This window comes from Dama dama, chromosome 20 (assembly GCF_033118175.1).
Source record: "Dama dama isolate Ldn47 chromosome 20, ASM3311817v1, whole genome shotgun sequence".
NCBI lineage: Eukaryota > Metazoa > Chordata > Mammalia > Artiodactyla > Cervidae > Dama > Dama dama.
The window spans coordinates 16,376,304-16,398,199 of NC_083700.1; the positions used below are offsets into that span (position 1 = coordinate 16,376,304).

The following is a 21,896-nucleotide window of genomic DNA, read 5'->3' on the forward strand; positions in this document are numbered from 1 at the left end:
CCCTTTTATTTGTTAACTTTTTTTGGACCTATATATTTAGTTAAATTTCAGCTTTGGCTTTTTCCATTCTATTACTCTTGGGCTTGACTCTCATGCTAGAAATTAAAAATTGTTTTTTAAAGTTTATTTATTTATTATTTTATTTTTGGCTGTGCTGGTTCTTTGCTGCGAGGGCTTTTCTTGAGTTGCGGAGAGCGAGGGCTCCTCTCCAGTTGTGGTGCACAGGCTTCTCATTGCAGTGGCTTCTCTGGTTGAGGAGCCCAGGTTCTAGAGCTCAGGCTCAATAGTTGTGGTGCACAGGGTGTGGGATCTTCCTGGATCAGAGATCGAATCTGTGTCTCCTGCATTGATTGGCAGGGGGATTCTTTACCACTGAGCCACAAGGGAAGCGCCTAGAAATTTTTTTTAACTCCTGACTTAACTGCTTGCTTTAGCTGCTTATGCTCTTAGGATTTCTTTTTACCTGCTCTGTTTTCTCCCCTTTACTTTCCAAGTACATATGATTCATATTTTCTAATCAATTTATTTTATTTGTTTCTATAATTATGTAGCCGCCTCAGTTTGTGGATATCCACCTTGAAGATGATGATTCGTCAGATGAAGAGTACCAGCCAGATGATGAAGAAGAAGATGAGACTGCTGAAGAGGTCAGTGGTTACCTGTGTGAGTGTTAGTTGGTAATATAGAAAATTTTTGGTTCCACAAGGCAGACTGTACTTTGCTTCCTGAGTAATATCACTTGTTCTATACAGAGGGTTGAAATAGTACTTTTTCAACTCCTTTCTTTACATAAATCTAAGACTATGACTCCTTTTCGTATTCCCTTGAGTTTTTTCATGTCTTGTATTATGAAATATAATACACATACAATGTGTAGAACTGTACATAGGATAAAACAAAACTATATAGCTTGAATAACTATAAAACTAATCCTCATTAAACTTCCTTAAAGTCATTAAATGTAATGTTGCCAGACACCTCTTATCACAATCACTTCTCTTCCCCTACAAATAACCACTATCTTGACTTTTTGGTAGTTACTTCCTTGCTTGACTTGGGTTCCATCCCTGGGTTGGGAAGATCCCCTGGAGAAGGGAAAGACTACCCACTTCAGTATTCTGGCCTGGAGAATTCCATGGACTATACAGCCCATGGGGTTGCAAAGAGTCGGACACGACTGAGCAACTTTCACTTCATTTCCTTGCTTATCTTTATAGTTATATCACCTAAATATACAGCTCTACCACACTATGTTCAGTTTTTTATTGTTTCTGAAACTTATTTATGTAAATGGAACCATTAGTGTATATATTCTTTTGTGGGGCCTTTTTAAAGTTTGATTCAACACAAGTCATTTGAGATTTTATGTTTGTTTGTGGCTGTAGTTTTTTCATTTTCATTATAGCTATGTAACAAGTCTATTTTTTAATGTGTTCTTTGACTTGTTTGTTAAAGGATTTTAAATCAGTGCCTTACAGTTTTGCAGAGGTTATGACACTGATGAGTATAGTGATCAGATCCCTGTTTCTACTTCAGAAAATTAAGCTTCTATTTAAATTTTATTCTTTTACTCTGACTAATTCAGTGATTGATATTTTATTATTCATTCTATTGAGATACCTCAGACTCAGTAGAATGAGGTAGGGGCATAAATATGAAAGTGAACTGGATTTGTTTTGTAGAGTTTATTGGAAAGTGATGTGGAAAGCACCGCTTCATCTCCACGTGGGGCAAAGAAATCCCGATTGAGGCAGTCTTCTGAGATGACTGAAACAGATGAGGAGAGTGGCATATTATCAGAGGTAAATCCATACCATGCTAATAAGATAAATTAGAAATACTGTATAAGTAGATTATTTAACTGTATAAATAGATAGTTTATCCATGGTGATTCTGAGCTGTCACCTTTTGCCAAACATGATTCAAGATCAGTAACCATGCCATTATCTTCCTTGTATTTGTGACTAGTTATAACTGAATTTCCAAGTCCCTTAAGTCAGTGAAGGGTTAAGAGAAAACTGGAACTCAGTGACAGGCAGAGAGATTTTTTGAGTTTTTGTTAAGGGTCCAAATATGAGTGACTGGCAGGGTTTCTTTTCTTCCACCCTTCTCTCTTTTGTATGTGTTTTCTAATATTCTAAAGCCATTTTATTTTATTTCCCATTTTCAGTAACCTAAGTAGCATCCTGTTGGCTTCAATGGAAATAGGATGAAACCTGTTAGATTAATTTACTTGACAATGTCTTTATTTTTTTCTTTACCTCTGTCTGGCTGGGAAGAGAAAAATCGCTAGCATGTGGAAGATGTGCTTCTCTCTTCCTGCTTCTTTTTTTCCTTCCACTTTTCCTCCCCTTCCCCCTTTCATTTTTTAACATAGTTGCCTCTTTCAATTAGGCTGAGAAAGTCACCGCACCTGCCATCAGACACATCAGTGCTGAGGTAGTGCCCATGGGGCCTCCGCCCCCACCAAAGCCCAAACAGACCAGGGATAGTACTTTCATGGAGAAGCTGCATGCAGTAGATGAAGAGCTGGCTTCCAGTCCGGTCTGCATGGATTCTTTCCAGGTGAATGTAACTCTAAATTGCTGAGAAAGCAAATGGAGTAATCAAATTGGGAAGGGAGAACGGAAGATATTAAATTCTGATATAATAAGTTCGTGTCATGAAATTATAGGTCTTTGGTACTATTTGGTTTGTACTATTTTAAGTGAGAATTGAGAATGGCAGTTCCTAAGGAAGGGATAAAGGTATGTGACAGAGCATTTTTCAAAAAAAAATTATTTGTCTGCACTGTATCTTCGTTGTAGCATGTGGAATCTTTAGATGCAACATGCAGACTCTTAGTTGTGATGTGTGGGATCTAGTTCCCTGACCAGGGATTGAACCTGGCCTCCGGCATTGGTAGTGTGGAGTCTTAGCCACTAGACGACCAAAGAAGTCCCACAGGGAGAATTTTTAAATGTGGAACATAGAAACAGCCTTCAGCCGGATTCCTCAAAATTAAACTTTACCAGAGTTTCTTTAATATCTTCTCCTTCTTTCTCTTTGTACACATATTTTTTTTTTCTGAGTCACTTGGGAGTGTGCTGCAGTAATGATGCTCTTTTACCCCTAAATACCTTAGTGTATATTTCCTAAAAATGAGCACATTTGATTATGAAAATAAGGATGTATAATATTTTATATAAAATCTATTAAAGTTCTTATTTGGATTTTACCAATTGTCCCAATAGTCTTTTGTATAAAGCCAAAGAAGAACAATTTTTTTGTGATCCAGGATCCAGTTTAGAATTCCATATTGTATTTAGTTGTCTCGTGTCTTAAGACATTTTTAATTGGGAGCATTTTCTCAGTCTTTCTTTGTCTTTCATAACCTTGACATTTTTGAACCTTGTGAAGAAATTATTTAGCAGACTATTCCTCTATTTTGACTTTTCTAATAGTTCCTCATAATTTGATTCAGGTGATATAATTTTGGCACAGATATCCCAGAAGTGATGTGTCCTTTTCAGTGCATCATATCAGGAGGCACATGACTTTTGTCATGTTAAATTTGATCATATGGTTAAGGTGGTGTCTGCTTTTTTTCCCCTTGCTGTAAAAATGTTATTTTTCCATTTTAAAATCAATTAATATGTATTTTTTTTGAGGTAAAACATCTTTTACCCGCTTATTTTAGCATCCATTGCTTATTCTTTTCATCCACTTATTTTAGCATCCATTGCTTATTCTTTTCATCCACTTATTTTAGCATCCATTGCTTATTCTTGATTGAAACAGTCATTACTATGGTTATTGTCAAACGGTCACTTTCTAAATCCCATCATTAGCTAGTTCTCTGTTTTGATAAGTTTAAGCATGAACTTTATTTATTTATAAAACTTTATTTCATATTGGAGTATAGCCAATTGACAATGTTGGGATAGCTTCAGATGCCCCAGGTAGTTCCTTTTAATGTTTAGGTTTTCCCCAATAGTCTTGCCAGTCAATGAAAAATATGTCTGTCTTAAAATTTAAAAACAGAATATTGAATAAAACAGCTCTGAAAGGACCATTTAATTTTTTAAATTTTTATTAAAAAAAAAAAATTTTTTTTTGGCTGAGTTGAGTGGCATGCAGGATCTTAGTTTACCAACCAGAGGTTAAACCCATGCCCCCTGCAGTGAAAGTGCAGAGTTTTGTTTTTTTTTTCTAGTATTCATCTTATATATTTTATTTTTATTTTTTTTTTTTACACTTTTTTTTTTCATTTATTTTTATTAGTTGGAGGCTAATTACTACAATATTGTAGTGGTTTTTGTCATACATTGACATGAATCAGCCATGGATTTACATGGGATGGGGAATACATGAAAGTGCAGTTTTATAACCACTGGACTGCCAGGGAGGTCCAAAGGGTCACTTAATTTGATCACCCTGCTTTGGAGTGAATGAGTAACAGTGTTGGGATATAATAGTTTTTATGTAATAATTTATTCATACACATACTGAATGACTGAAGGTAGGGAATAACAGTGTACGAGACAGAAAAGGTCTTTCCTCTTGGACCTTATAGTCTGTTGGAAAGAGATAAACTGTAAATGCATAAATTATTTCAGAGATGGGTAAGAAATGAACTAACTAAAAGCAAAGAAATAAGGTAGTGCCTTATGGCAGAAAGTGAAGAGGAACTAAAAACCCTCTTGATGAAAGTGAAAGAGGAGAGTGGAAAAGTTGGCTTAAAGCTCAGCATTCAGAAAACTAAGATTATGGCATCTGGTCCCATCACTTCATGGGAAATAGATGGGGAAACAGTGGAAACAATGTCAGACTTTATTTTTTTTGGCTCCAAAATCACTGCAGATGGTGACTGCAGACATGAAATTAAAAGATGCTTATTCCTTGGAAAGAAAGTTATGACCAACCTAGATAGTATATTAAAAAGCAGAGACATTACTTTGCCAACAAAGGTCCATCTAGTCAAGGCTATGGTTTTTCCAGTGGTCATGTATGGATGTGAGAGTTGGACTGTGAAGAAAGCTGAGCACCGAAAAATTGATGCTTTTGAACTGTGGTGTTGGAGAAGACTCATGAGAGTCCCTTGGACTGCAAGGAGATCCAACCAGTCCATCCTAAAGCAGATCAGTCCTGGGTGTTCATTGGAAGGGCTGATGCTGAAGCTGAAACTCCAATACTTTGGCCACTTCATGTGAAGAGTTGACTCATTGGAAAAGACCCTGATGCTGGGAGGGATTGGGGGCAGGAGGAGAAGGGGACGACAGAGGATGAGATGTTTGGATGGCATCACTGACTCGATGGACATGAGTTTGGGTAAACTCCAGGAGTTGGTGATGGACAGGGAGGCCTGGAGTGTTGCGATTCATGGGGTTGCGAAGAGTCAGACACGACTGAGTGACTGGACTGAACTGAACTGATTGTGGTGCTGTACATAGGATGATCAAAAAAGTCCTCCTTGAGGAGGGCACATTTGAGCTGAGATCTAAATAAGCAGGAGGCAGGCATCCAAAAGATCTGGGAACATTTAAAAACGCTTTTTTATGATATTTTCCGATTTAATGTTAAAAATGTCCCTTTGGCTAAGATGTGGGAAACGAACTATAGGAGAGCAAGAGAGGAAACAGAAATCTGTTGGGATATTATTGCAGTAGTCTAGGGAGAACTTTTTAAATTGATCTACAAATTCAGTACAACCCCTTTCCAAATGTGAGCTGCTTATTTTGCAGAAATTGACAAGCTAATCCTAAAATTCACATGGAAATGCAGGGGACCCAGAATAGCCAAAACAGTCTTGAAAAAGAAAATAGTTGGAAGTCTGTACTTAGTGATTTCAAAACTTATTACAAAGTTACTATAATCAAGACAGTCTTGTACTGGCATAAGAATAGACATATAGACCAGTGGAACAGAATTGAGTGTAAAAATTAACTCTGAAGACTTCCCTGGTAGTCGGTCAAGAGTGCACCTGCCATTGCAGGGTAACAAGACTCAATCCCTGGTCTGGGAAAATTCCATACTCTGCAGGGCAGCTAAGCCTGTGCGCCATAGCTGCTAAAGCCCACATGCTCTAGAGTCCACTTGCTGCAACTACTGAAGCCTTCATACCTTCAAGCCTGTCCTCCACAAAAAGAGAAGCCATCACAATGAAGAGCCCACGCACCACAACTGGAGAGTAGCCCCCGATTACCGCAGCTAGAGAAAGCCCTTGTACAGCAGTGAAGACCCAGTACAGACAAAAAATAAAGGAAAAAAAATTTAATTAAAAAAAAAAGAAAACAACCCTCTTAATTTGTAGTCAGTTAATCTTTTAGGACTTGCCTGGTGGCTCAAACAAGGAGTCTGCCTGCAGTCCGGAAGACCTGGATTCGATCCCTGAGTCAGGACGATCCCTTGGAGAAGGAAATTGCAACTCACTCCAGTATTCAAGCTTGGAAAATTCCAAGGACAGAGGAGCCTGGCGGGCTATAGTCCATGGCGTTGCAAAGAGGCGGACACGACTGAGCGACTTCACTTTGAACTTTTTAATCTTTAACAAGTGTGCCAAGACCAATTAATGGGGAAAGAATAGTCTTTCAACAAATGGTGCTACAGTAACTGGAAATAAGTTCGTTTGTGTCTTTTTTTTTTTATTATTCCATGTATGGGTAATATCATATGTTACTTGTCTTTCTCCACCTGCCTTGATTTACTTAGTATGTCCATCCATGTTGTTGCAAATGGCATTATTTCATTCTTCTTAAAAATATACTGTGAGTATCTTTTAAAATATATATATATATTTACTTGGCTGCATCAGGTCTCAGTTGTAGAACATAGGATCTTTGTTGCATCATGCAGGATCTTTCACTGTGGCACACGAGCTCTCTAGTTGTGGCATGTACGCTCAGCAGTTGTGGGGTGTGAGCTAAGTTGCTCCACTGGGATCTTAGTTCCCAGACCAGGGATAGAACTTGATTCCCTTGCATTGTAAAGCAGATTTTTAACTACTGGACCACTGAGGAAGCACCCATTACTTCATTCTTTTTTTTCTAATGTTTTATTTTTTTAATTTTTTGGCTGCACCATGCAGCATATGGGGTTTTAGTTCCCTAGCCAGGGATTGAACCTGTGGCCCCTGCAGTAGAAGCCTGGAGTCTTAACCACTGGACCACCAGGGAAGTACGCATTATTATTATTATTTTTTTAATGGCTGAGTAACATTCCTTTGCGTATATGTACCACATCTTCTTTATCCATTCATTTGTCAGTGGACATTTAGGTTGCTTCCGTGTCTTGGCTGTTGTAAACAGTGCTGCAGTGAACATGGGGGTGCATATATCCTTTTGAATCTTACTTACAAACCAGAAACAGACTCACAGTCTTAGAAGCAAACTGACAGTTACCAGGGGGAAGAGTAGGAGAGAGGGCTAGATTGGGAGTTTGGGATTGACAGGTACAGACTGCTGTATTTCAAACAGGTGACTAACAGGGACCTACTGTATAGCAGCAGGGAACTCTGCTTGGTATTCTGTAATAACCTAAATGAGAAAAGAATTTGGAAAAACAGTAGAAAATAAACAAAATACAATTGGTGCTGCAACAACTGAAAATTCATATGTGACAGTATGAAGTTTGATTTTACCTCAAACCACACTCAAAAGTTAAAATAGATAACTCACCTAAATTTAAGAGCTAAAACAGTGAAACTGTTACAAGAAAACAGAGTAAATCTTTGTGACCTTTGATTTGACCTTTGATTACAATACTGTAATAAGTAATGAACCTCTTATAACTCAACCATAAAAAGACAACCCAATTAAACAATGGGGAAAAATATGGATAGACATTTCTCAATTCCTTTCCTTTTTTCCTCAATAAAAAAGAATGAAGTACTGATACATGCTACAGGATGGATGAACTTTGAAAACAGGCTAAATGAAAGCAGCCAGAGACAAAAGGCCTCATATTGTATGATTCCTTTTACATAAAATTTCCATCATAAGCAAATTCATAGAGTCAGAAAGATTAGTAATTATTAGAAACTGGGATCAGGGAAGAATGGGGGGCATCTGCTAGGAAAAATGGAGTTTCTTTTGGGGGTGATGAAAATGTTTTAGAATTAGATAGTGGTGGTGCTCACTCAAGTGTAAAACCTACACAATTATGCACTTTAAAAGAGTGAGTTTTATGGTATGTAAATTTTATCTTAAGGACAATAACATCAAGTTTTCTGTTCTTTTTTTGTTGGTGGTGGTGTTGAAATTTTGGTTTTAAAACTGATGTCATTATAAGATACAAGGATATATTATACAACATGGGGAATATAGCCAGTATTTTATAATAACTATAAATGGAATATAACCTTTAAAAAAGAGAGAGACTGGTACTACCACCACTAACAAAAAACAAGAAAAAATAAAAAAACAATTGATGTCATTGTCCTTAATGTTTTCGAAGAATAATAAACCCAAATGATTTAGAGAAGAGACCTTATGGTTTAAGCTAAGAAGAGAAGCACATAGGATGTGATGAAGTTTGGAGAAACTGAAAGTGTTAGGCATCCAGTGATAGATTTTTGTTTCCTTCTCCATTGTCTAGCCCATGGATGATAGTCTGATTGCTTTCCGAACTCGCTCTAAGATGCCACTGAAAGATGTTCCCTTGGGGCAGCTAGAAGCAGAGCTCCGAGCTCCAGACATCACCCCAGACATGTATGACCCCAATACAGCGGACGATGAGGACTGGAAGATGTGGCTGGGAGGACTTATGAATGATGATGTGGGGAATGAAGGTAACTGCTTTTGTTTGCATTTACTGTCCTCTCTGTCCATGGTCTCTATGGTAAAATTTTCATTAGTTAAAATCTTAAGGGATGTTTTCAGTTGATTTAATTTTGTATTTAACAATATACTCTAAATCAGTAGTTAAGTCCCCCCTCCCTTTTTTCTGTTAAAAGAGTCTTGGGGAATCTTTTGATTGCTAAGATTCTGCCTCTGAAACATAAATGTACATATAATTTTATATATGATTGCATGAGAGCACATTGTTTTACTCAAAGACTATCGTGTTAGTTAAGATTCTTCCTGATGCAAGTGGAAGAATCCTAACTCTCAGCTTGCTGAAGGGCAAATGAAACCAGACTTTGGAAAGGGCAGAAAAACCTGCAGTGGAATTGAGGCTCTGTTTAGACCCACTTTCTCTCTCTACAGCTGTTATCTCTACTTCTTTTTGTCAGTCAACTCTATTCTTAAACCTACTTTTCTACAAGGCTGGAAATATGATCATAAGTACACCATTCACTTCTTGTTTTGTTCCCACATCAGAAGAAAACTCCCCTACAGGCTCCAGTTTGAAAAGTCCAGAGGAGCAACTCTGATTGGTTTGGTTTGATCACATACCCACTGTCTTGGGGTTGCATGGTTTTGATAGGAAGACTGTTTAAGCATGGAGGCCTGTGATTGGCAGCACCTCATAAACAATGTGGTTGGGATAAGCAGTTACTCAAAAGAAGTGATAGTGTTTCCAGAAATAGGGAAGGAGAATTGATTAGACACAAGAAACGTTGACTACAGTCATACGTGGTGTGAGAATCTTTGCTGCAACCCTTATTTGTTTTAGAATATAAGTAAAAGTTCTGTCTTTAAAACAGTGAAATAAAGATTGTTAAAATTGTTTTTGGTGATTTTTTTTAAGTGTACTATAATGAAAATCAGGTATCACTCATCATTTTGTGCAGTGTTTCTGTAAATGTAGAGGAAATGAGAGATTGCCTTAGTTTGTAGTGATTTCCAGATGATTCCTTTACCCCTTTGAGAATGTGCCACTCCCCGGAAAAATGTCCACATCTACATACATGAAGCTTTTTTATGTCACTTTTTTTGGGGAGATTTATAATTTTCTTGAAGTTCATTTATTGACACTTCCTTTTTCTATCAACCCATCTCAAAGTTCAAGGCTCACAAGGCTCAAAAACCTCTGCAGAAAGGAATGAACAGGGACAAAGATAATTCTATCCATTTTATAAAAGTCTCAGAAATTCATTGTGTTACTTTGTGTTTCAGAATCCGTGTGTTACAATGCTAGAATTAGAACCCAGTTTAGTTTTCTAGGAACATGTCTCAAAGAAGTCTCAGGGGGCATGAACGCATTTTTTAAATGCATATGATACTTCATAAGCAAGCTCTGCATTTTATCCTTAGACCTAAGCTAAGACAAAATATCGATAGAGATTACGTCTCGTGGGTTTATTAGTGGCTTTATTAGTTCAGCAGCTTTGGTGCCTTAATTGTTAACACCTTGGTTGAAAGAGCTGAGATCCTGGCTATTGCGGAGGAAAGGCCAGACTGGGTTGGCTGTCAGGATTTTGGGAGCTTAGACAGTGTTTCTCAGAGTTAGTGTCTAGAATTTGAATCCGAATCAGAGTGGGTAAGGATGTTTGTGTTGGATGGTGTTAAGATGTAAATTCCATTCCAGGGCCTTGCCCTGTACCTACTGAATCAGAATCTCTAATGGGTATTGTCTAGGGATCTAATTCTCGTGTATCCTAAAGGTTGGAAACCACTGGCATGGGAGGAATAGAAGAGTATGATGAGGGTCAATTGAGGAAATGGAATAATGGTTAGTGGGGAGGGTGAAAATCTTTTCTTTAAAACAGAATTGTTTTGTTTCCTTAGTAGGATCTATTTCAAAAAGGGAATATGAAGCCAGTGACTGGGGTAGATTTAGAAACCACATCTACCAGCTGAGTTTATTGAGTGCTGGTAAATAGGAAGTAATGCTAGATATAGATCATAGATCAGCCATATGCTGGTTTATTTTTGTAGTATTATGTGGTTATTTTCATATATTCCTAGTACCATCTGCTCTTCATATTATTAAGAGTCTCATTTGCAAAAAATAATTTAAGAGGTCTGCTAAAGGAGTTGGTACACCAAATTGAGATCAGCTGGGTAGATGCTGACATTGGGTGTTAATATCAGTCAACAAAGTAATTAGACCCAGAGGTTAGGTTCCACAATCAAGGTACTAAAAGCCAAGCAGAACTCAGAAGAAACCTTCCCAAGTGATTTTTCAGCATGTTTACCAAATGAATTCTCTGAGAATATTGGCTGGCCCACTTGTATGATACAACCAGAAGCCTTCTTTGTAGATCTTGCACCTAAACAGATGGGGGTCCAAACGTGTGTACAGTATCCATTTGATATAGGCTTTCTCCGGAACTTAAGTTATTCAGCAGCACTTGTAAAGAATCTGCTCTAAAGAGGCTTACATAGAAAGTACTGTAGAGATTAGGAAGACAGGATTCCATTCCTAAGGATTTAAAACATTTTTATTGGGGAGATGACCTATAGATGGGTGAAAAAGACTTCACATTTAAATAACTATATACAAACAATGCAGATTTATATATTGTAAACATAATAAATGTTGAATGAAGAATATCACGTTAGCTAACACAACATTGTAAGCTAATTATACTCCAATAAAAATGTAAAAAAAAGATTATCAGGTTAGATTGGGGTTTGTCAATACAGATTTTTCAGTGATGGTGAATCAAAGATGTGTGTGTATATATTTTTATTTTTAATGAAAGATACTCATTTGTTGTGAAAAATGAAAACATTACGGAAGGGCACAAAGTGAAAAGGACCAGTTCTGTTCTTCAGTTTTTGTTAATTCTTTCTAACTATTTTCTGTGTATCCAATCAAGCACATATTTATCTTTTTTTCCATGAAAGGCATCATACTATACATGTCATCCTGCATCTGCAACTTGCTTCTTTCACTTAATATAATTTAGAGATCTTTCTATTGTAATGTATACAGATCTCCCTCTTCTATTTAATGGCTGTACAGTGGTAAGGTGTTTTTGTTTTAATTCAGTTCCTCAGTTGTGCTAGCCACATTTCAGGTTCTCAGTTGCCTCATGTGATTACTGTTGTACAATGCATATGTATTAGAACATTTCCAACCTTGCAGAAAGTTCTGTTAGATGATGCTTATCTAAAGTTGTCTTGGGAAAAATTTCACCTTAATATAACAATTCTGTATTTTATTGGCTCCTTCACAATTTGTATTTAGCAGCCTGTAGGGAAAGAGCAACGGAGAAGGCGATGGCATCCCACTCCAGTGCTCTTGCCTGGAAAATCCCATGGATGGAAGAGCCTGGTAGGCTGCTGTCCTTGGGGTCGCTAAGAGTCGGACATGACTGAGCGACTTCACTTTCACTTTTCACTTTCATGCATTGGAGAAGGAAATGGCAACCCACTCCAGTGTTCTTGCCTGGAGAATCCCAGGGACGGGGGAGCCTGGTGGGCTGCCGTCTGTGGGGTCGCGCAGTCGGACACGACTGACGCGACTCAGCAACAGCAGCAGCAGGGAAGGAGCAAATCGGCCAAGATGGTGGTGGGCAGGCTCCCTTGCCCCACAGCCTCTTGCTCTCGCCCCACGTTTTGTAAATGTATGGTTATGTAACAGCTGAGATCACTTAAAGCACTGTGCGTCACAATGTACCTTCTTGGTCATGGGCCACTTTTGTTCTGTAAACACATAAAAACTGCCCCTGAAAAGCCCTTGAGGCTGCATTATGGCTGTGTGTCAGCTGCGTCAACCACGAGAGGGTACAGCGTGCCTGCTGCTTCGGCTGCTGTGCCAGCCTGGAGGGAACAAACAGTCTGCAGTTCCTATGACTCCTTGAGTTTTCTGCCGGCTTCCCTGCTTGCGCCTTGCCTACCCTGGGTTCAGAGAACAGTGTGCACAGTGAGGAACAGCAAGACAACTGGCGTAGTTGACAGGATACCCAGGAGGTAGAGGAGCCTGAGGCGCCAACACATAACATGTGTTACCAGGTGGCCGCAGTTCTCTTCGTGTGGAACCTGATGGAAGACTGGGAAGCGGTGGGTAGTTCACCAGATAACACTGAAAAGGCATGACAGGTGGTGAGTTCCCGTTTGCCTGACAAGGCGGCTGGCACCGTGGGGTGGATTTTCCTAACTGCCCTGAAGGTGAATATGGATAGTGCCCTCTGTGATGCCACGCAAGTGTGCCAGTTGCAGAGACAAGAAGAGTTGGAACCTTGCGTATGTACGCTGAAACAAGAGATGCATGGCCTTGAGGAGGAACCCAGTGCCTCGGACTATGAAGTAATGAGGGACGATGATGATGAACATTGTGAGACCTTTGGTCCCCACTTGGCAGCAAGGCCCTATTTACAGCAGAAAGTGAAACATGAGCACCCTGTGGCCCAGGGGGAGCATCCTCAAGGGGCCCCCAGGGTGACTGAGTTCACAAGATATCACCCATATACACAGGTGGAGTTGGTCGACTTGGGTAAGCAGTTTCAGCAAAAGCAAGGAGAACCCTTGGCAGCATAGCTTTTGTGACTCTGGGACACAGGAGTGTTTGATATCCTTTGTTCCGGGGACAAAATAGAACAGTTGGCATGTATAACCACTCACCCCTCATTGAGACAAAGGTTGCAGAATGCTAGGTGACTCATGCAGGGGGTGCCTAACCAAACACATACCCTGATAGAATGGATTAATGCCGCCATCCACACCATGTGGATGAAGGCAGGAGAACTCCCAGACACTAGCTATGGAGGCAGCTGCAACTGGAGCAGCAGTTTACCAGGTGTGAGAAGCACCCAGAGCAAGAGATACAAGCAGTTACATGAACTCATGATGTGAGCTGTAATCCTGAAGATAAAGGTTCGTGATTGAGCTGTGAACGCCACAGAAATCCCATCTCTGAAGGGGTGGGCCTGCCTCCTGTGGGAGGATTTTGTGAGTCCTTACTGAGAGAAGTAGAGGGAGAGCATACAAGACACCAGTTTGAAAGTGTGAAGAGCCTGAAGCGGGCCCTAGCTGGCAGGGGCCGCTTTTGGGTTACACAGATGCAAATGTGGGCTGATTTGTGTGAAGGTATACTGTAATAGCTATGTCCTGTCTTTAGATCTAGCTGTGTCCTCTCTCGCAGATTTAGAACAGGGTACTGTGAAGGCTGTGTCCTAGATTTAGAACAGGGTACTGTGAAGGATGTGTGCTATGATGTGTTACTAACTTCTGACTCTGTTGCAGATTTGGAAGTGTGAAAGCATTTGGAAGGAATCATGTGGGTGGGCTGTGAATGCTGCAGAAATCCCTCTTTGAATGGGTGGGCCTGGTGCCTGTGGGTGGTTTTGCAGGTCCTTAGTAAAAAGCCCTGCAGGGGTGGAGTTGCCCCTGCCGAGGCTTTCCTGCAGTCTCACAAGGGCAGGTGGTGGGCTGGCGATGGAAGATAAAGGCACTCCATATGCAGTGGGTGGCTCTTCTAGCCCCGTGAGGGCAAGGACTGCAACATGAGTTCCAGGTGATACTGGGCGTTGGGTTTTGCTCTGCTTTGGGGATGTAACTGTTTGTTGTAGCATCCGCTGCTGTTGTAGAATGTGGGTTCGTGGGTCTTTGTTACCTCACCAAGGGAGTATCGTGGAAGATGGACTGCATGTGGATTGTGAGGCGAGAGACCCTGAAGGGGTGGAATGTCAGGAAAGAGCAGATTAGCCAAGATGCTGATGGTCAGGCTTTCTTGCCCCACGGCCTCTCACTCTCGCCTCATGTTTTATAAACACACGATCAGGTAGCAGCTGAGATCATTTATAGCACTGTGCATGTATGTCAGATGTACCCACTTGGCCATGGGCCACTTTTGTTCTGTAAACATATGAAAACTCCACCTGAAAAGCCCTTGAGGCCGCGTTATGGCTGTGTGTTGACTGGGTCAGCCACGAAAGAATATAGCGTGTCTGCAGTTCCTATGACTCCTTGAGTTTTCTTCCAGCTTCCCCGCTTGTGCCTTGCCAACAGTGTGAGAACAGTGAGACAGAATCTAGAAGACATGATAGCATCAACATTAGAGAAAATTATGAGGGAGAAAAATATCCATATTTCTGTATTCTTATATAACAAATGTTTAGTATTTTTTGTGTATTTTTAGTTATTTCTGAGTCTTATTGTAGGGATATAACTTTTCATGTTTATGAGTATTATATGAGTATCGTGTTGTACTTTTGTCATGTATATATTGATCATGTATATAATGCTTAAATTCTGCATGTATCTTCTATCTTAATTATAGTCATTCCTTAATTATTGTGAATTAGGGTTTTTTTTAATTTTACTGTCAATGCCTTTGTATAAAGAATTTTGCAAAATAATTTTATTTTAATGAGATGCACTACTCTAAGTGAGTTTACTGAGATAAATTATATGTTCACTTTTTTGCCTTTGGCTGCATTTTGAGAACTTTAAGTCTTGTTTGGAGGAAGGAAGGAACTTAGCTTAGTGGGGAGAATAGGTGAGATGAGTCAGCTGTGGGAAATGATCTATACACAGGCACTGAAGAAAAAAAGAATAAGTAGTTTAAAAACTTCGGAATAGGTAGTTCTCTGGCAGTCCACTGGTTAGGACTCTGCTTTCACTGCCAAGGGCCTGGGTTCAATTCCTGGTCAGGCAACTAAGATCCTGCAAGCCACATGGTGTGGCCGAAAAAATAAGTAAAAAAATTAAAAACTTCAGAATAAATATGCTTTATTGGAATAGATTTCCTATGGTGCTGAACATCTTAAATATTCTTTAGAGATATGAGTTTACAGTTGAATAAGTGTCTGAAACTTTTTTTTCCTAGATGAAGCAGATGATGATGATGATCCGGAATATAATTTCCTGGAAGACCTCGATGAACCAGATACAGAGGATTTCCGCACTGACCGGGCAGTAAGAATCACCAGTGAGTCTGTGTGTGTTATGAGTCCTGCTTTTAAAGACTTCTCCACATCTAGCTTTGTTTACTTTGCAGAGTTTTGAGGTTGAAGCAGCCCACTCAAGACATTTAAGCTTCCTCTGCCTATTTATTTGTATAATTCTTTACATTTAGCATCTATATTCAGGAATCCTATCAACTTCGCACAGTCATGTATTGAGTCCAGTATTTGGCAGCGATTGTACCAAAATGAGTAAGACATGACCTCTGCCTGGAGGATGTCAGCTTAGTAGGGGGATACAGACAGAAACAGAGTACAAAATGATAGGTGCACTCTAATAATAGCTTATGTATTGGTGGCCTAAAAGAGGGTATAGTGTCCTGTGTACATTATGGCTTAGGGAAAGACTCAGAAAATGACTCACCTGAGCTCAGAAGGAGCAGTAAGAAGGCTTTGGTGAATGGGGGCAGAGGGATGTCGTGAATAGAAGAGTGTTTGCAGAGCATGAAATTATGAGACAGCAATACATGTGTTTTGAAAATAGTAAGTAGTTTGATTTAGTTATCTGAGTTGTGGTAGAAAGTTAAGCAATGTTCAGTTTATGGAGAACCTTAGATTTGATTTTTAATCTGTCAAAAAAGAAAGGTCAGAAAGTTTTAAGCAGGAAATCAGTAGAAACTGATTTGGATTTTAGAAATAATATTTTGATTTAATGCCAGTTTAATGTATTGATTTTGGTGGGTAAAGAGAGCAAGATTGGAGGCATAGGAAATAATAACTTGGCTTGAGTCATTTTTTTAAAGAAATTATTCCATTGCTAGTTTGCCAATAATGGATAACATGTTTCAGGAACTGTTGATTTGTATTGAGTGTGTGCCAGTCCCTGTACTTGGATAATATCCACCGTATGGTGAAGGTAAAATGTTGGCTCTTGACAAGGTTATGCAGAAAGATTTATCAGTATCCAAAATGTTCATTACCTACCTAAATAATGTAGGTCTTTGTGCAGAGAGAATTATGTAAGCACAATCCTTTAGATGTTCTGTTTTGTTGCTTTAGTTAATCTTTCATATTGTTTTTGAGATTAGAGTACCGTTTTCTTTATGAAGGTCTTCTATTTATTTTGGTATCTTATGACAGTTAAGGTTAGAAGAAGCCTTGAAAGGAAAGCACCAAGAATCAAAAAGAAAGTGTAGAAAAAAAAGGCTTGAGGATTTAGATTTTGAGAAAACTGTGTAGGATTGTCTAGGAAAGTATGAGAAAAACCAGGAAAGTCTTGTGTTTCAGAAACAAGGGAAGAGTCAAGAAGGAGTGACTGGTCCACAGTGTCATGTGCTGGTGGTTATGAAGCATTATTTGCTTGAAGCAGAAAAGTAGGAGATTGCATTTCAGTTTAGTTCTCATCCTGGAATACGTTTGCCTTCCCCTTTTGTTTGTCTGTTACTTTCTTCAGTTGACCTTGAAGAACTTGGGGGCTAGGGGTGCTAAACCAATGTGCAGTGAAAAATCTCACTGGAAGTTTTGACTGTCCCTAAACTTAACTACTAGTAGCCTACTGTTGAAGGTTTAGCAATTAATAATTGATTAACATGTATTTTGTATGTAATGTGTTTTATGTACTATATTCTTACAATAAAGTAAGCTAGAGAAAAGAAAATGTTATTAAGAAAATCACAAGGAAGACAACATACATTTTTATACTACTGTTTTATCCATACCTCCTAATGTAAGTTTGTGTTAATCTGTTTACAAGATGAATTATCTGTCAGTAGTATTATCTCACATGACACAGAATACTGTAGACGTACATGTCACAAGCACTGGATATGAAAAATGAAAAGATAATGTGAAAAAGAAATTCATGTTTATTTACTGGTATAAAGATTCATGTATTGATAATGAAGAAACAACACTGACAGCTTGATGATAGCCTAGTGTAACTGATAGAATTGCTTCACAGTACTCTTGCCTAGAGATAAATGAATTGTTACAGAAATTTTATGGCATACAGTATTACAGTCATTAAAAAATTAAGATGATGGCATCAGGTCCCATCATTTTATGGCAAACAGAAGGCGCAAAAGTGGAAGCAGTGACAGACTTTATTTTCTTGGGCTCCAGAATCACTGCGGACAGTGACTGCAGCTATGAAGTTAAAAGATGTTTGCTCCTTGAAAAGAAAGCTATGACAAACCTAGATAGCATATTAAAATGCAGAGACATTGCTTTGCCGACAAAGGTCCATACAGTTAAAGCTAATGAAGAAGCAGCAATATGATGGCATGGTGTAATTGATAAAATTGCTTCACAGTACCCTGCCTATGCACTGATGAAAGAATTGTTACAAAATTTTTATGGCATACAATAATATTATACATAATATTACATAATACATAATATTACAGTCATTAAAAAAAACTTAAGATCCTGCCATCCACTCCCAATGACTTTATGGCAAATAGAAGGGGAAAAAGTGGAAGCAGTAACATTTGTTTTTTTGGGCTTCAAAATCGCTGCAGATGGTGACTGCAGCCATGAAATTAAAAGACATTTGCCCCTTGGGAGACAAAGTATTAAAAAGCAGAGACATCACTTTGCCGGCAAAAGTCCATATAGTCAAAGTGTTTCCAGTATTCATGTATAGATGTCAGAGTTGGACCGTAAAGAAGGCCATGTGCCGAAGAATTGATGATTTTGAACTGTTGGGACTGAATGGAGATCCAACCAGTCAATTCTAAAGGAAATCAACCCTGAATATTCATTGGAAGGACTGATGCTGAAATTGAAGTGCCAGTACTTTGGCCACCTGCTGTGAAGAGCTGACTCATTGGAAAAGACCCTGATACTGGGAAAGATTGAGGGCAGAAGGAGAAAGGAGCAGCAGAGAATGAGATGATTAGATAGCAGTGGACATGAATTGGAGCCATCTCTTGGAGATAGTGGAGGACAGTGGAGCCTGAGGTGGTGCAATCCTTGGGGTTGCAAAGAGTTTGATATGACTTAGCACCTGAACAACAACATTACAGTCATATTCATGAAAAGGATTGGAAACACTGTTAAATTTTTTATAATTGTGATAGATTGATACAGGGTTTCTCTAATTACAAGAGAGAGGCATACTGTATGATAATGTAATTCTTTGAAAGTGTAATTATAGTGAAGTGAAATGAAGACGCTCAGTCGTGTCCGACTCTGCGACCCCATGGACTGTAGCCCACCAGGCTCCTCCATCTGTAGGATTGTCCAGGCAAGAGTAATGGAGTGGGTTGCCATTTCCTTCTCCAGGGGATCTTCCCAACTCAGGGATTGAACCTGGGTCTCCTGCATTGCAGGCAGATTCTTTACTGTCTGAGCAACCAGGGAAACCCTAGCACATAGTTAATTTTATGTTATATCACTCACTTTATGCCTATGTAAGGATAGGTTATCCATTTCAATACAAGTCTTGCACAAGATTTTCTAATACTTGGGCAATGATAATGATGATGACACAAAAACATCTCATACACTTCTTGCCATACAATTATTAAATTTTCACACAAAGGCAAACACATCCACCACAGATAAATTTATTAACTGTTGGCATGATGACTGTTCACTATTCATTAAGTCATAGTGGATCTTCATAAAGGCCTTCATCTTCTTTGTCTTCACATTGAATCAGCTGAGGAGGAAGAGGAGAAAGAAGGGGGTTTGGTTTTGCTCTCCCACGGGTGGCAGAAGCAGAAGAGGTGGTGGAGGAGGAAAGGGTGGCCGAGAGTATAACTTCATGGAAATACATTTATAATTTCTGTCTGACTTTTTGCCTTTTCATTTCTCCTAATATGTTTCTGTATGGTCCAATCCCTCTCCCCACTACATGCTTTGGTTTCAGAGTCTATATATCATGAAGGCTTCATGTAAAAGAAATCAAAAGGAGTCTTGAATAATCAGAACTCTTCTGCCAGATTGTCTAATATCAGTTTGTTTTCTGACACAGCTTCTCCTCTGTCTTCTTGCTCATGGTCTGGCACTGGTCTGGAAGCACTCATCTCCATCAGGTCATCTTTTGTTAATTCTTCTGGTGTGCTGTCTGTTAGCTCTTGAATTTCTCTAAGATCCAAAAGTTGAAACTTTACCCCCATATTTTTGGGCTATATTCACAATCTCTTTCATGATTTCCTCGATTGGCTCTGTTGTAAATCCTGTGGATTCATGTATGACATCTGAACACGGTTTTCTCCAGTGGGGATTTATTGTTTCAGGTTTGATGGCTTTCTTGGGTTTTTCTTTAACAGCGATGGCATCTTCAGTAGTGCAGTCCTTCCTCCAGACTTACATTCTCTTCAGCGAGGACTCTTCTCTAGCATTTATAATCCTTTCCATAGAGTATCATGTATAATGAGGCTTAAAGATCCTTATGACTGCTGATCTCAAGGCTGAATTAGATACGTGTTCGGAGACGAGTTGACCCCTTAAGACACCTTCAGTGTTGAATTCACTGGGTTCTGGGTGGCCAGGGGCATTGTCCAGTATCAAAAGAAGCTTAAAAAAACAGGTATTTCCTGACTTCAGGGACAAAGCATTGATGAAACCAATCCAGAGAAAGGGCCTTCTTTTTTTTATATCTAAAGACTGGTAACTCCTGTTCTATCATTTTCTTTCAAGGGTCTGGGGGTGAGCAGCTTTATAGAGAAGGATAGTCTTGGTCATAAACCTGACTGCATTTTCACAGAACAGTAGACTTAGCCTCTCCCTTCCTGCCTTAAATCCTGGTGTTTGCTTTTCTTTCTTACTAGTTAATGTCCTTTGTGGCTTTTCCCCCCGCCTCTTCCAGATTAGGGCATTTTCATCTGCACTAAAAACCTGTTCAGGCAGATATTCCTTCTCAGTGATTTTCTTAATGCCATCTGGGAACTTGCCTGCTGTCTCTGCATTAGCAGAGGCTGCTTCTCCTGTTATCTTGAAAGTTTTTAAGCCAAACATCTTTCTAAAATTATCAATCCATCCTTTGTTGGCATTAAATTCTCCAGCCTCAGATACTTCACCTTCCTTTTGCTTTGAATTGTTATATAATGACTTTATTTTTTTCTCAAATCATATTAGATAGGCATGCCTTTCTTATAGTAATCGTGCACTCACATAAAAGCTGCCTTTTCAGTATGAGATAAAAAGGTGTTTTCTGTAAAGCACAAGGTTTTTGTACCTGCTGGCATAGCTGCAGCTATGGCTTCATGAATTTCCTTTTCTTTTTTATAATGGTCCTTACACTGGCTTCATTTGTCTTGAAATGGTGGGAAATCACAGCTGTAGATCACAGTCTCTGGTACATATCAGGCAATTTAGCGTTTTCTTGTAATGTCATGACTGTGCTTCTGCACTTCAGCTAGCAACAGGAGGTAACTATGAAATTATTGCAGAAGTACAGTGTATGCCACAGTTAATTTTATGCAGTTATGATTTCATACTGAATCTTTATGTTTGTATTTCCCTGAGTGGCACTTTGTGTGGTCTGTGTTTGCATAGGTTTTGATAAATTTTAACTTTTAGAGTCAATTTGTGTATATTTTAATGATAGTTAATGATAAAGTAGACTAGTATCTACATGTAGTTTATGTGTTCATGACATACCTAACTTTCTCTTAAATGTTTTGTATCCTAGACTGTGGTTTGTCTGAGAGTGTTTTCGAATTGTTGCACACCCCCTTCCATTTTTCCAATAAATTTATTGAAAAAACTCTGCATATAAGTGGACCCATGTAGTTCAATTCCATGTTGTTTAAGAGTCAGCTGTAATTTCTCAGTGAGATCCACCTCATTGAGGATTGACTTTCTTGCTTTGTATTCCATATGATTTTATATGTCCTTTTAAATGCTCATCTGTCTCATAATTGCTTATTTATATCTTGTCTTCTCTGCTAGACTGTGAGTTTCTCATGAATTTTGTATTATTTATTGCCTTTGAGCAAGTGTTTTTCATGGTGCTGACAATATTTGCTGAAGAATAGACTTTTCTGGGATGCCTGAATGGAGGGTCCTCCTTTCTAGTCATAGCGTTCTGTGATTGTAAGTAAAAACTGGGATAGAATTTTAATTTTGTTTCTACCCCTTGTTGTCTTATGTTATCATGTTTAATTACAGTCCTTTTAAGAGGACTTATGTGGATGATAAAAATTTAAAAACAAAGAAGCTTAGAATCACA

At 38.9% G+C, this 21,896-nt stretch overlaps 1 protein-coding gene across 6 annotated transcripts in view; it reads left to right on the plus strand.

Annotated features, from left to right (window-relative positions):
- Positions 1-21,896, plus strand: part of LOC133040638 (GON-4-like protein) — an 86,435-nt gene that overhangs the window by 33,928 nt on the left and 30,611 nt on the right. For all 6 annotated transcript variants that reach the window (XM_061120612.1, XM_061120611.1, XM_061120606.1 and 3 more), the window contains exons 8-12: positions 552-647; positions 1,683-1,802; positions 2,395-2,565; positions 8,575-8,767; positions 15,640-15,741. In XM_061120612.1, the coding sequence (XP_060976595.1) occupies positions 552-647; positions 1,683-1,802; positions 2,395-2,565; positions 8,575-8,767; positions 15,640-15,741 (682 nt within the window). The remainder of the gene's footprint in view (positions 1-551; positions 648-1,682; positions 1,803-2,394; positions 2,566-8,574; positions 8,768-15,639; positions 15,742-21,896) is intronic.